The 15230-nt window shown below is 52.0% G+C and overlaps 1 protein-coding gene across 11 annotated transcripts in view; it reads left to right on the forward strand.

Moving 5' to 3' along the window:
• CHD6 (chromodomain helicase DNA binding protein 6) overlaps positions 1–14825 on the forward strand; it is a 95973-nt gene extending 81148 nt beyond the window's left edge. For 3 of the 11 annotated variants that reach the window (XM_075517458.1, XM_075517463.1, XM_075517461.1), the window contains 8 exons: positions 930–2495; positions 3110–3258; positions 3552–3758; positions 4460–4906; positions 5599–5790; positions 7593–7712; positions 8767–8871; positions 10903–14824. In XM_075517458.1, coding sequence (XP_075373573.1) covers positions 930–2495; positions 3110–3258; positions 3552–3758; positions 4460–4906; positions 5599–5790; positions 7593–7712; positions 8767–8871; positions 10903–11793 — 3677 coding nt within the window. In that variant the 3' untranslated portion in view covers positions 11794–14824. Of the gene's footprint in view, positions 1–929; positions 2496–3109; positions 3259–3551; positions 3759–4459; positions 4907–5598; positions 5791–7592; positions 7713–8766; positions 8872–10902 lie in introns of all 11 variants that reach the window. The other 8 variants (XM_075517464.1, XM_075517468.1, XM_075517462.1 and 5 more) reach the window with 7 other exon arrangements.
• Positions 14826–15230: the final 405 nt, after the last annotated feature.

A 15230-nucleotide genomic window follows, 5' to 3' on the forward strand; every position in this document is an offset into this window, starting at 1 on the left:
CCAGCCCCTGCTCTCACAGGTCTTACAGAGCTCTCCCATGAAATCACAACCAATTTCATCCAAGACAGCAACCTCTAGATGTGAGGGAGGAGAAGTAGAGAAGCAGCAGATCACATCTCCTCCACACTGGAGCTGGGGATTGTTTGGGCGATCTGTATTGCTGCTTTCTTTCTGAGCATCTCTCTGCTGGCACTGGACAGAGTCTGCACAGTGCCCATGCTGTGGCATAGCTGACTAGAGAGCTCTGCTACAGGGTAAAGGGAGTCTGAACCCACTGCAGGAGGCTTGGGAAGCCTGGCCAACACACAGGGCATCTGTTTTCTCAGAGTGCCCTGCAGAGCCCGAGTGCATTGGCAGCATGCAGGACATGGCAGATGAAAAGCTGCTTGGGGGCTATTTAAGCACAAAGCGATTTGCTTCTAACAGCAGCAGAAAGGATTTTGTCTCAGACCTGTCAGGAGGTCTGGTCTCAGGTGCAGTTCCTTGGATGTGTGTGTTAATGGCTTAGGTAGGTGTTCCTCATCAAAATAGCTGCACGACTTGAGGGACTCCCTTCCCTGAGAACCTGCTGAAGGGCTTCCAGAGGCTCAGACCCCAGGGAGCTGCTCCGCTGGCAGGTCCAGGCACCTCCAGCACTGCTGGCACTGATGGAGCAGAGCTCAGACAAGACTCTGAAATCCTCTGCAGCCGAGTGCTGCTCTTGGTCCAGCTGCTAAAGTCAAGGGAGTTTACTCCCCTGTGTCCATTTGATGGCAAATGAATGGAAGGTGGTGAGACTGGGAAAAGAAGCCTCAATGGTGGCTACAAGCACTCCCCCCACCTCACCTGCAGTCTGAGTGAGAGTTAAAACTCACCTTGCTCATCGCTGCGTCTGAGTAACTCTCATCAACCTGTATAATGGGGCCTTGGCTTTTCTATCCCTGCTGTAGGTCCCCCAGACCCTGACATCTACGTGGAGCCCATTACGGAGGAACGTGCTGCCAGAACCCTCTACCGTATTGAGCTTCTGCGAAAGGTGCGCGAGCAGGTGCTCAAGTGTCCGCAGCTCCACGAGCGGCTCAAGCTGTGCCGGCCGAGCCTCTACCTGCCGGTGTGGTGGGAGTGTGGCAAACATGATCGGGACCTACTGATCGGCACCGCCAAGCATGGCCTGAATCGCACTGACTACTACATCATGAATGACCCCCAGCTGTCTTTTTTAGATGCTTACAGGAACTATGCCCAGCATAAAAGAACGGGGCTCCCAGGCCCAGAAACCCTGTGCTGCCTTTACCAGACTAACTCCAAACTCTACAGTTCCCCTCTGTACAGCCAGGTGGACCAGACTTGTGAATCCCTGGAGAATGAAGTCGAGAGTCAGATCAAGCTAGACACCGTAGACAACGCTATGTCCCAGGCTGGGGGCAGTCCACCTGATGCAAACTGTGAAACGTTCATGTCTAAAGTCCGGGACATCATTTCCAGTAACTATGACGAGAGCTCTCTGCCAGACTCGTTGGTGTGCATGATGTATGATGAGAAGGCCTGTAACAGCGAGCAAAGCTCCCTTGCCCGAGACAGCCCAAGTTGCACGGATGTTGGAAGCAGCGTTGCTAAACTCTCTGAGGGCAAGCTAGAGGGGGACGAAGATCCATCCAGCTGCGATGCAGACGCCATGAGAGAGACTCCCTTCCTAGAGAGTTTGCAGGTGGGCTGTGACCAAATGGACAGTCAGAACGAGGAAGCTGAGCCTTCACCTTCTACCCCCAAAAGCAACCCTTCGCAAAGCGTCCCAGCAGAGCTCTGCAAAGCCTTGCAGCAGAAGGGAGACCTCACCAGCCCTGCGCCAGTGCTGCCTGAGCATGGTGCCATGGAAGGGGTCATAAGCGTGGGGCTCTACAGTCCCAGTCTTCATAACTATGAAATAAAGGTTCCTCCTGAGCAAAGGTTCATCAATCTGCTGCAGGAGAAAGGAATGGAAGCAAAGTCAGGGCCAAGTCAGAGCCACAGCGAGGAAGATGAGGAGGAAGAAGAGGATGATGATAACTCTGAGGCAGCAGCAGATGTTGTGGAAGGCTTGAGTGGTCCCAGGACCAGAGCTGGTTGTGACCCTGAGGCTAATGAACTGGGGGGAGAGGAGCAGAGCTCTGGCCTCCCCACACCCGAGGACACTTCCCCAGAAGACATGAATGGCGAGAGAGAGTCCCTGGGGCTGGGGACACCCGAAGGGCTGGGGGAGCCTGGGCCGGAGGGCAGGGAGGACCGTGGCCTGGATGAGGAGAGCACCCTGCAGCACTCACCGGGCCAGGCTCAGAGCCAGGCTTTCAGCCTGCCTGCACCTCTGCTGGGGGCCCCAGGGGCAGAGCCCCCCTGTGCTGGGGGGGAGGCCTGGGGCCGAGGGGCTGAGGGGCAGGGAGGCTGCAGAGAGGCCCTGCACCCCGAGCCCCAGGGGGTGAAGCAAGAAGAGTGTGAGAACAGAGATGAGGGGGAGAAAGCCAGCAGCAGCCAGAGTCAAGGTACAGTCCTGAGAGCTCCCTCTGGTTGACAGTCATGTCTGGCTGGCGTGGGAGGGACCTGCTGTCCTCCCTGCAGAGCCAAAGCCTTGGGGCTGCCAAGCCCTCGGAGCGGGCTCCCCTCTGCAGGAGTTGGGGACCCTCTAGCTGATGGGATCGGGGAACGAAGAGTTGGTGGCTGCGTTTGCCAGCAGGGCTGGCCAGAACCCCCCACCCTGAGCCCCAGCAGCCCTTCTGCCATGAGCATCCCGTGGAATGCAGGACACCCTTCCCTTCCTGGCACAGAGCACTGCTGGGCAACCAGCTCCTTCTGGAAAGGCATGTGCCCTCCTCCTCACCCGCCCAGGGTATGGGGATGGTCAGGGATGGAAGCCACTGTAATGCAAGCCCCCCCAGACTCAGCCCAGGGGAGTGCTGGCCCTTCCTGAGGGCTGGCCCTTCCTGTGGGCTGCCTGCCGTGACCCAGGGCTGCTGCGTTTCTTGGTGGCTGGTTGGGGAATGGGACCCTTGTGAAGCCAGCTGGGCGCTGGGGTGGGAAGGTGTGAGGAGTTGCTCCTGCTTCGAGACGGCGAGAGAGGCAGGGTGGTGATGGGCTCTGTTCTCTGTCGCTTTCTCAGATGGTCCAGAGAAGTACTTGGAGGAAGAGAGCAAGAGTTCTGCTTCTGTCCTGCCTGGGGAGATCGATGAGCTTCAGGATACCCGGGCACCAACCATAGCCCAGCTGCTGCAGGAGAAGACGCTTTACTCCTTCTCTGAGTGGCCTAAGGTGAGTTTAAAATTAACAGTTTGTATTGCAAGTGTTACTGCGTAGTCCTGACCAGCAGCGGCTCATGCAGCCCCAGCTCTGCCTCCTGGTCCTCTGCTGCCTGGTACATGGCTCCCCACGGATGCTCTAACTGGAGTGCTCTTCCCAAGCACCCGTGCCGTGGATATGCCTGCCCCAAAGCAGTTCCCCGCCAAGCTGAGGTCACCGGGGCTGGGTTTGTCTTTAATCCCGAGATGACATACATGAGTCAGTCATTCGAGTCCCAGCCTGCCACCGTCCAATTCTGTTTGCAGGACCGCGTGATCATCAACCGCATTGACAACATCTGCCATGCCATCCTGAAGGGCAAGTGGCCTTCCTCCAGCCAGCAGTTTGAGACGCAAAGCCTGCTGACGGCTCCAGTGGTAGCCAGCAATGCCGGCAGCAGGAACAGCTTTGCCGAGTCAGAAGCCCCCGATCCCAGCTTCAGTAACGGAGTGTTAATCTCACAGGTACAAAAGGTGAGGGGGGCCCTCGGGCAGGGACAGGCTTGGGACTCGGGTGAAGCATTGCCCAGAAGTGCTCAGGAGTTTCCCAAGCGGGGCCTGGGTTTTCACTGCCTCTTGGTGCCACTTGTGGTGTATAACACATGGCTTAAGCCACTTGGTCCCCTCCACTGAGGGCTCCTGGTGACCTCCCCGTGCTCTCAGCCCTCCGCCAGCCCTGCTCCCCTCCTGGGAAGGCAGCTGTTCTGCAGCAGCTCCGCAGCTCCTGCGGCTGTAGAGGTGCTTCCAGAGTCAGCGGCGGAGTCAGCGCTGCTTTCACCCCAGCGTGGTCAGGGGGAAAAGGGGACACTGCCCTGGTGTCCCAAAGGAAAGGGTGCAGGAGAGGGCACTGCCCCATCAGTCACCAGCTCGCTGTCATCTCCTCTTGCTGTTGGACACAGCACAGAGACAGAAGCTGCTGGCCTGCGACCCCAGCCCAGCTGCCCAGCAGGTGGCGGAGCACCCACGGTTATAGCACCTTGGGAGATCGAAGTGTGTGTGAGGGTGCTCCTGTACCATCCGCACACAGGGAAAGAGAGGTGTGATGTGCCCAGGGAAAAGGTGTCCTTCAGGGCTCCTGCGGAGAGGCAGAAGAGCTCAGCGTTGGTTTGAAGAGCTGTGGTCCCTGGGCAGTGCACGAGCAGCCGTAACCCTCTCTGTGGCTTTGATACACACAGGAAGGTTTCCTGACCCCTGTCTTTGCAAAGGACGAGCGGAAGCACAGGAGGCCCTATGAATTCGAGATGGAGAGAGATGCCAAACAGAGGAGCTTGGAGCAGCTAGCAGCAACCCACGTTCATCCACCCATTGTGCTGAACGGCTGGCGCGACACAGCGGTGGACTTGTCCAGAGCCTCTGATGCATCCCCGGGGAACTCCTCTCCTTTCCCCCTGAACACAAACATGCCCAAACTGGGGACCGTGAACACCCTCCAGGGCTCCCTGGGCATGGACTTGTCTGGCATCCTCCAGGCAGGGTTAATCCATCCTGTCACAGGACAAATTGTAAACGGCAGCCTCCGAAGAGACGATGCTGCCATGAGGAGGAGACGGGGCAGGAGAAAAAATGTAGAAGGGATGGACCTCATCTTCTTGAAGGAGAGGCCTCTTCCAACCAGGCTGCAGGTGGGTTGATGCTCCCCCCTTTCACATGACCCCAGTGGAGTCAGCACGATTTGTCTCATGGTCCAGCTCTCCCCTACAAGCTCTGCTGCCCATGACAATGCGGGACCTCCTCCAGGACAGCTCGGCTTGTGCTGGAGCAGGCGGGAGCAGATACTACTCCAGGGAGGAAGGGAAGTTTTCCCTCTGGCTTGCAGCACTCTGCCTGGAGTGTTTGAGTCCTGCTAAGCGTTATCAAAAGCAGCTGTCCCACCTCAGGGGGTGTCTAGGGTTAGAGAACATGAGGAAAGGTCCTTGACTGTATTGGAGCTGTGGCCAAGAGCCTGCTGCACCCTTTCTCCTCCTACCCTGGGTCCCACTCAAAGAAGACTGGGGCTCTGGGAGCAAGACCAGTCCCTCTAGACCACTTTTAGGAGTGATCTGGGGGGAAGTTGGTCCTCCTGGTGATTAGGGTGTTTTCAGGTGAGTTCAGAAGCATCTCCCAGCTCTGTCTGCCCTCCATGCCACCAGTGCTGGGGACTGAGTGGAATTGTAATGCAGTGGTGGGGGGTGGTTTAAGGAACAGGCACTGGGAATATGTGTATTAATCTGTGTGATGGGAGAAGATGACCTGTTTTGGGAGCTCTGCTTATCTGGGTGCGCATGCATCACCACGTGCTGCTGATGGGCTCTCCCTGCTCCTCCCTCCACGTCAGGATGTTCAGGAAGACCAGCCGCAGCCCCCCCAGAACAGTCCCCTCCCCGATGGGCCGGTTGCTGCTACCTCAACTCCACAGCCAGTCCCAGCTGCAGGCAGCCAAGCAGAGAAGGCTGTCCCGAATAAGAGTCTCCTCGACTGGCTCCGTCAGCAGTCCGACTACACACTCGATGTTCCCGGCTTTGGCACAGTAAGGGTGGCCTTCGGTGGCATGTGTGTGTGTGTCCGCCTTGTGTGTTGCCGTTTGTGTTAGGTTTTCGGTTGCTCTTGAGTTCAGGGCTTCCACAAAGTGTCTCAAAATGCAGCCTTTTTCCCTGTACCATGGCTTGTGGTGTTCATCAGGGCTGTTTGGGAGGTTCATCACATGTCTGGGAGGTGGGCACGGTTCCCTGTACAGCAGTGAAAGGCACTTGCTGAGCTGCGTCCTCCTGCCCAAAGGTCTGTTCTGCAGCTCCAGTGCATCCGTCTGCCCAATGCACAATTAGTCCAATGTCTTCCAGAAGTGCCAGGGTTGGGGAGAGAAATGGGAAAAGGGATTTGGGATGCTCAAGGTCTTTCTGTGTTGCTCCCTTTCACCTGGGGTCATTTTAGGCAGTGCTGTTGTATTAAATAAGGTTCCCAGACACGAGGAAAGCTCCTCACTTTAAAAACTGGACTGCAGTGGCTGTGTTGCAGGCTGCAAAGGCTGCAGTTGCATGGCCGCGGGCACCGTCAGAAAGCAGAGTGGCAGAGAGTGGGGTGCAAAGTCTGTCTGATTCTTCTTGCCGTCTCATAAGCATCCACCTCTTAGTTTCACAGGTCGGTTTGCTCCAGGTTTCAGCTTGTTTAGCCTATTAGACCATGTGGTAGGCAGAGCACAGGCTGTAAAAGAGTAGGAAGAAATGTGGTGGTGGTAATACATAAAAGACTGTGCATCTTGGTCCTGGAGGATTGTGTGCCTGAGGCAGGAATTCCATGGAGCGTAGAGTACAGGCAAGCCGTTAGTGTGTTGGAGCTCGTTAGAGATGAGAGATGAGGAGCCCAGCATTTGCTCAGGCAGAATGGCCCTTGCTTTTCAAAGTCCAGAGGTAAATGCAGCTCTGTGCCCAAGGCCAGACTCCCAGGAGCACTGCAAGAAGCAGTCAGATGGTGGAGCAGGCGTGGAGGTGCCTTCCCACTCCTTTCCATCGCTCTTGCCTTCCGTGGGGGCTTACTGGAGCTCGCCCAGTCTGGCCATGTCGCAGGTGAACCTCTTGCTCCTAGCAAGCCCCCAATGCCCTGGGCCAGCCCTGCAGGATCTCCCCTGTCAGGGCAGGTGTCCTCTCTCCAGGTAGCATGGGTTGAAAGCTGCTTTGGCGTACTGCAGCAGCTCAGCTGGTTGAAGGACAGACCAAGCTCAGGGTCTTTGACTCTCAGGAATCAGAGCCTGCAGTGGTTCATTGTAATGGTACATCCCTGCAGGCACATCGACACCGGGACTCGGTGCACACAGTGGGTGTGCAACAACGTGGCTGTAAATCTGTAGGTTGTGGTCCTGAAGGGCTCTGATCCCCAAGAAACATGGTGCAGCAGCTCTGCAGTGGGAACAGCTGAAATAGGAGTGAAACAAAGCACAGATGAGCTGGCAAGAAGCGGGTAGCTGTATCAGACTGACACGAGATGGCACACACAGACCTGTTGCCTCTTTCTTTCCCAGCACCCCGTTTACAGATGCACATATACAAATTGGCAGGAGGTTGCAGTTTTAGGATTGGAGGGGAATTAGAAAGGGCTGGAGCAGTCTGAGTGGGGTACACTGAAAACCCCTTTATATGTACAAAAATCAACTGTGCTCATTTGAGACCTGGCCCTGTGGCAGAGACCAGCTTGTGCCGCTCACGCTGCTCCCACCCAAGTCTGCAGGGACCCTCTGTCCCTCGGGAGCTCATCTGTGCCACTCTCCTGCAGGGCTTATAGCCGTCCAGGCTCATTAAGCCATCTAGTCTCATTAACATTGTCTTGTTTGCGCTCCAGAATTTTTCAGACAAGCCCAAGCAGAGGAGGCAACGCTGCAAGGACCCCAGCAAATTGGACATTAACTCACTCACGGGAGAGGAGCGGGTGCCTGTGGTACATAAGGGTACCGGACGGCGGGTAAGCGAAGGCCTGTTCTGTGCTCTGCCCTTGGTGTCTTGAAATGCTTAGCAGACCCCGAGCTCACCTGGGGGGAGATTTAATCCAGAGAAGCCTATGGATGGGACAAAAGTCTGGAACACGTCACTGATCTACACTATCCTGTGACACGTGTGTGCCCGAGGGGATACAGACCTGCGAAATAAGTGACTTTCTGTGTGAAGTAAGGAATGTCTGAGTGTTCACCCTTGCCACGGTACACAGCCCCCACAATGGCAAAGGGATTCAGGCTTTGGCTTTAAAGCCACCATCAGCACAGCCCTGGCTGGTGCTTCACATTCCGGATTTGATTGTTCCCCTTGAATTCACTGCAATATGCCACAAATTGTAATATTGCCATGCAAACATCTTTGGTTTGTTCCTCCTTATGAGGCGCAGGCAGAGCATACCAATACCCATCCAAGTGCTGGGCGTGCGGGAAGTGGAGGGTTTGAAGGGCTTCTTCTTGCTTACTGAGCAAGGAGCATGGAGATTGTCTGCAGTTTAATCTCCAGTGCACTGATGTTCACCGCTCTGAATGAGAAGGGACGTTCAGGGATACTTTCCACCCAGATTCAGTTCTTAAACACACCCAGGACTGCACTAGGTCAGAAGGTGATGTGACATTAATCACATCTAAAACCAAAACTAAAGAGTGAGGCAGAAAGAGGCTGTTTCAGCCACATCTGTGTTTCCCTCTGTTACACCCATGATGGCCGTTGGAGACCTGGATGAATTGGTGGGTTTGTCCGGTTCTGAGCATGGCTTTTATAGAAGCTCTATCCCTATCGCTTGTTCATGGGGAGAGCGATGGGACGGGCCACAGCGGCTGAACTTGCCTTTCCTCCCTGAACTGCGTGTCTGGAGGCAGCAGGCGCATACCGAGTCCTGCAAAGATGTGTAGCAAGGGGAGAGTCTCTGCCCCAGCCAAACTGCAGCCCAAAGCAAGGAGCTAGGGGAAGTGTAATCGTATTTCTTGTATTATTTTACATAACTCTTTCTGCAATAGAGGTCATCCTTCTGCTGTGTTTTATAGTTAGGGGGAGCCACAGCACCAGCATTGAAGGAATTGCCAAGGTGGCTTGATGCAAACTTGGAGTATGCTGTTGCAGCTGACTGGGCTGACATTGTTAAGCTTTCAGTAAGTTAGAGCTTTTGGAGAAATCTGTATCATGTCATCTTTTCTTTCCCCTCCCCATCCCCACAACCTTTCTCCAGTGAGGATCCGGGAGCTGCGAGGCAGGACCTCAGCTGCACACATGGGAGGGAATAGCTGCAGGGCTGGCAGCACTGGGAGCACTCGTGTGGCAGAGAGGGAGGTTGGGTGCGTGCCACAGCTCCTCAGAACGGCCAGGGGAAGGAAAGAAGGGGGTCAGCGCCCTGGGAGCAGGGCTCAGCAGCTCAGTGTGACTGTCCAGAAAGCCTCGGGATGCTTAGAGATAGCAGGGGCAAGAGAAACACCCTAGGAGCAGTAATCCACCTCGGGTGCTGGACAGCAGGGAGTGCACAAAACACATTCTCGCGGGTCAAATTTTCAAAAATACCCTCAGCTGAGGCTTTTCATCAGCTCCTGCAAACTCTGCCTGTGCAGCCCTGGGCCCGCTAAAGGCCCCGCAGGTCCCCAGGCCTGAAGGCTCAGACACTGGCAGGGAGAGGGGCAGGGCAGAGCCAAGCCTCGCTGCATTCATTCACCCTGTCCCTCGCACCAGTCCCTGCCCCGGTGCGTGGCAGAGCCTGCAGAGGAGGAGCGCTCTCCCCTCCGGCACACAGGCACTGCCAGATCGCCCTTCTCCACCCTGCGGGCTGGCTTTATCCAGACTTCTCCCTATGGTCCCTCTCGCCTGCTCCCTGTTTTTGTGGCTGCAGTGGTTTGTGTGACGCCCTCGCAGGTGGCTGGAGTTTGTACTGCTCTTAAATTTGCTTTTAATTAGCGCTGGAGACTTGGCATGGTCTGTCCCACTCCCCGGGAAACAGCTCCACGTCCAGGCTGGCATCAGTGCCCCGTCTGGGCGGCCAGCACCCGTGCGAGCTGGCAGCTCTTCCTTACCTTCGTTTGCAGGGGACAGTCTCTTTGCCCACAGGAATAGCTGTGTGCCTGGCCGCTGCCCCAGGCACCCCCTCCTGCGCCCTGGTCCGGCAGCTGCATGTCCGTTAGCATTCGCACCCCCGAGCCCCATCAGCACTTTGCTTTTGGCGAGTGCGCATCTGTCCTGGCACGTGCATGCGGAGGGGCATCTGGCTGCTCCGGGCGCTTGGGCAGGCGGGAGCGTGGGGTCAGCTGCCCTGCAGAGCCCAGGCACGGCCATGGTCCCATGCAGGTTTTCCCCCGTGCCAGTGGGAGCAGAGCAGAAGATTCTCCCTCTTTGGGCAGTAGCTGTGCTGTGCAGACTGCCAGGGTCATTTGATTCAAGTTTCTGCACTGCAGGTGTCAACGGGAAATACTTTTCCTACCTAAATCTGTTACTGGAAATGGTTCAAAGAGCGGCGATATTGAAACTCAAGGGAGCCACATAGGGAAATGTTTAAATATCTGTGATGAATGGATGCTGAAAAATGGAGTTTTAAACTGCGCTGTGGATCCCCCCGCACTGCTCTGTGTAACTGGACAGTCTCGCCCAGTTGTGGCCGCTGGGTTTTGGTCCCGTATCTCAGAACCTTCCTGGCGTCTCAGCGAAGCTCTAACCGGGAGCTCCTCAGACAGCGTGTCCACTCTCTGTGTGTCATCCCATGCAGCTTTGCTGTCCCGCAGAGCATTGAAAATTTGGCCCTTCACATCTAAAAGACATGATTTTTCAACTGTTGCTGAAGCCACGATTAAAGCTGGGGAGGGAGCTAGGTTGGCATCTGAGACAGAGCTGCCCTGGTGCTTCTCATGTTGTGAACAGCCGATGCTGAGGGCTCAGGTGAAAATGCGGGGTAAAAACGTGCTTCCTCCTTTCCTCCCTGTGCACTTCGATGCTGCAGTATCATGCCAGGGCAGAGCGAGGGTGTTTTGCATTTGGCAGCATCCCTTGGGGAAAAGTTGTGCGTACCTCTCAAATTCCATATCATGTAGGCAAATATTTCTGTGCTGACACCATCTGGGATGCAGATGCAAGCACAGAAAAGCCAGATTTCCTTTGATGTAGTAATAACTGTCAGGTGTTTCCTGTTGTGTGTGTTTCGTTTTCAGGGCTACTTACCAGAAAGCAAATTCAATCGCATCCTAACGGAGCCTGTGCTCCGAGACACGGGGCCCCGCCGGAGGGGGAGAAGGCCCCGAAGCGAACTCATTAAAGGCCCCGGTGTTGTGGCAGATTCTTCTTCTGGAATGGGACCATTGTTCATGAACGGACTGATTGCTGGGATGGACCTAGTAGGACTTCAGAACATGAGAAACATGCAAGGGATCCCTCTGACGGGGCTGGTTGGGTTTCCTGCTGGATTTGCAGCAGTGCCCGCCGGCGAGGATGTGAAAAGCACCCTGAGTATGTTGCCCATGATGCTGCCGGGCATGGCTACCGTACCACAGATGTTTGGCGTTGGAGGACTTCTCAACCCCCCCATGACAACTACTTGTACTGCGACTGCTCCGACTTCGTTAACAAGCACAACGAAAAGCGGTACGGCCAACGCAGAGAAAGCTACTGAGGATAAACAGAGTAGCCAGGATGTGAAAAAAGAAACTCTCTCAGAAGATAAGCCTGGTCCTAGTTCGTTTTCTAATCAGACAGAATCCGCAATAACTACCAGTAGTCCTGTAGCTTTTAACCCGTTTCTTATCCCAGGGATGTCTCCTGGACTGATCTATCCCTCAATGTTTCTTTCCCCTGGCATCGGCATGGCGCTGCCCGGCATACAGCAAACCAGACACTCAGAGGCAGCGAACCTGGAAAGCCAGAAGCGGAAGAGAAAGAAAGCGAAAGGGGAATCGGCAAACCCAGAGCCAGAAACTGTCTCACTGCCAGAGAAAGAAGCTGCGAACAGTCAAAACTGTACAGAGCAAACACCGCCTTTGTCAGCAGAGAAAGAGCAGGACGGACCAGCAGAGGAGGAGCGCGAAGCGGCTCGCGATACCAATTAGAACTTTTGTTTCGTTGAAAAAAAAACACAAAAAGATTGTGGCTTGTGAATTTCTTATCCCATAAACTCTTTGTTACTTACCCTCCCGCCCCGTTCCGCCTTCATAAACCTGTGTTTCCATGAGTAATATTATCTACCTAATTCCCTGTCAGAAAAAACTCTGGTGACATACTACATGTTAATAGTTGCAGGGTCTTGCCACTTTATTAGATAAACAGTGTTGTCTAGCTAGTATGGGAGGCACCGAATTCTCGTTCTGTTTTTCCAGTCGTTCATCCCAGCCCACAACAGCAAATCCAGTACTCGGTCACCCCCCCAAATTGCTCACTCCTTTGAGAAGAAAAAGCAGCAAAAAACCAAGAGCAAAAGAAAAGTCTTCACCTCTTGGTCTACACGCAGACAAGGGTATTTCTGTCTACAGTGACACTGAATGAAAAAGCCTGTATTTGGGGGTAAAAAGCACAGCTATAGTAAGTGCTAATGTGTATTTTTGATTTAAAGTATTTCCCTATTTTATCATGGTTACTAGAATAGTAGTATAGACAGAAGTATATAACTAATGATTGAAAATGCATATATTCATTTCTTTGAAAGGAAAAAGCATAACTGGTAGTGATATAATTTCTTTATCACCCCCACCTCAAAGGTTTGGAGACAAACTGCAGCGAGTTAAAATACAACGTAGACATTTTGTATTTTTTAAAACCAAAGTTTGGTTTTACGTTACGTGGAGTTTAGTTGCCCTTCCCTCGATAGTTACAAGAACTTTTCAGCTTGAGCTGGAAAGGTTTTGCACATCTTGCATGACTTTTTTGGGATTACTGTACTTGTAGCTACCAGTTTCTTCATCATTCTGCTAGTCTTCAGTTCTCCTCTATGGCGTTAGTTCTCATCTATGGCATTAGAAGTGCTGTAAAGGTATTTTTTTCCAGCCGTGAACAGGCCACACTGATTTTAATGCTCTTATATGAACACTGAGGCTTTTTTGAGTTTTTATAATTTCCACTCCTTACCCCAGAAGCAACGTCCTTTCAGCAAACAAGGAAAAGGCCGTAGGCCAGCTTTCCTGTTTGGGGAGTCCTCTAAGAAGGACCGTTGAGACTTTCAGAGCTTGAGTTTCTTCTTTTCTAGCGTTAGACTGTGAAGAGATGACCTTGGCTTCTTCTTTCCATTCCGTTTGCTGTTGAACAGTATTTCCGAGTCCCACCCCCGTTGGCAAATGATTTCGACATCTGCATGTCAAATGGACGGGTTTTAATGCCGTCAGCCCCCCGCAGCTCTGGGTACTGAGACACCTCCACAGGCAACTCTTCTTACTTCTCCTTCCCCTCACTCCTTGTTTAATTTTTCTTTCACTTGGGCTTGTTCTTATTTGCAGCTCATGGTTTGAGACTTGAAATAAACCCACGGTGGTGCAGCAGAGAGGTAAAGGCAGGCTGGTGAGGGAGTTGGGAGTGTGCTAGTAATCGGTTTCACGTTTGGTTGTCACAATTTACTGTATTTTTTACTTATTTTCTGTTACAGTTTTGCTAATTTATCAGATGGTCCAAATGTTTTGACATAACTATTTCAGTTTGCATTATTTATTTATGATGCTTTTTGTCATTGTCTTTTATACATTTGGGATTATAAATTATGTACATGTTAAAATTAGCATCTCAAAGAAGTCTGTTACCCATGGTCTAAAAAGCATTTGGTTTATATTTTCACGGAATTTATTCCCAGTTTACTGGATTGGATGATTTTTTTTTAAGTATGTAACCAATCATAATGCAACCCCACCCCCCAATAATTAAATGTGTTCTATTTAATAACATCCTTGTAGCATAGATACTGTATCACTATCGACAGATTTCTTAGAAATGCTGCTATCTCTATTTAACTAACATTTTGTTCAGTTTTGCCTCCAGTGGAAGCAGAAAGGGTTTTTTCAGCTGTTAAATCCAAAATCAATATAATTTATTTATGTAAAAAAAAATCACGATTGATATATTTTTGAACCTTTTAAGTACTAACTTTCTTTTTATTCAGTAGAAGAACATGTACTTGCCCTAAATCCTTAAAATACAAATGCTATAAAACTTCATATATCTTCAAAGCCTTACTGTGAATGGATACAGAAATCTCTTCAGAGTCCATTTCTTGTTACGGGATGGTTTTTCCAGGGTTACACACATAAGGAACAGGGTTTAAAGTGAAATTTATTTAATTAGCCAGCATGCTCTGTACCTTGTTCTTCCTTATCAGACATGTATGCTACGTCTCTGGGTGTTTAGGCTTCTCTTGGACTGCTACTTTGTGACCCTTTTGCAACCCGATATACTCTGTGGATTATTTAGATTGTAAGGCGTAAGTGGCTTCTTATTTTCCATCATATCCAAAACAAATGCCAAACTTTCACCGGTTTTCATGGCTACTCACACAAACATACATTCTTCACCAAATGTGCTAACAAAATAAACTGTCTGTGCTCTTGAACATGGATAAAAAGAAAAAGATTTAAAAGTCAGATTTTTATTTTTTTAATTTAGTGACTAGATGATGCTTATCTTTCAAACTTGGCAGAGCCTTGCTACAGATGTATATAATTTTTTTCAGCAAATATATGTGAATGTTTAATTCACCTGACTCAGTGATAAACATTACTTGCCTTTTTCTCAGCACGAATCTGTTGAGAAGCTGTCGAACCCAGCGGACTTCTCCCTTCTTAGGGTTGCTTTGTGCACCGTGAGATGTGCATTACTCTGGGGAAGGGCTGCTGGCAGCTGGCTCGCCAGCTTTTCCTGCCACGGAAGGAGGTTACCGGGCTAAACCCCCCCGCTGCGGCCAGCAGCTCTTTCACCCAGCGCCGTGTGGGTTAACTCGCCGTGCCATGTAGGTTAACTTGCCATCCCGCCTGGGTTGCAAGATCACTGGAGCAGCCCAAGCTCCACGGCCAGTTTAACCACACGACCCGCTTCATCCAGAGGATGGGTAGAAGCCCAGAGACCAGTCATGAGATCCCCCGTACCAGTTAGAGTCCTTCTGCACTCCCAGCAGAAAGAGGTGTTCGGTTCCTCTTACTGAGATAATAAGCGCCTCCATCTAAGCCTTGTAAAATGCTAATAGGTGCCAAATAAATGCTTGTCATAAATCTCAATGTAAGGATCTCATGCTTTAGAAAAGTAGGTATTAATTCAGGTTTTCAGATGAATAAACAGATGCACAGGAAAAGCTAAATAATTTCTTTAAGGTCCAGGAAAAAAGGCACAGAGTAAACCAAGAGTTTTTGCTTGCTCCACCTGCCCTTCCATACCAATGCCCAACCTTGCCCTGGCATTTTGTTGCTGTGTTTATTTGGGGGGAGAAACAGGAAAGCAGCGGGCAGAAGAGGCATCAGATCGCTTGGACAGGGGCAGAGGAGGCAAAACCGTGGTGTGAGCTCTGAACTTCCAGTTC

Source organism: Mycteria americana, chromosome 14, assembly GCF_035582795.1.
Source record: "Mycteria americana isolate JAX WOST 10 ecotype Jacksonville Zoo and Gardens chromosome 14, USCA_MyAme_1.0, whole genome shotgun sequence".
Lineage (NCBI taxonomy): Eukaryota > Metazoa > Chordata > Aves > Ciconiiformes > Ciconiidae > Mycteria > Mycteria americana.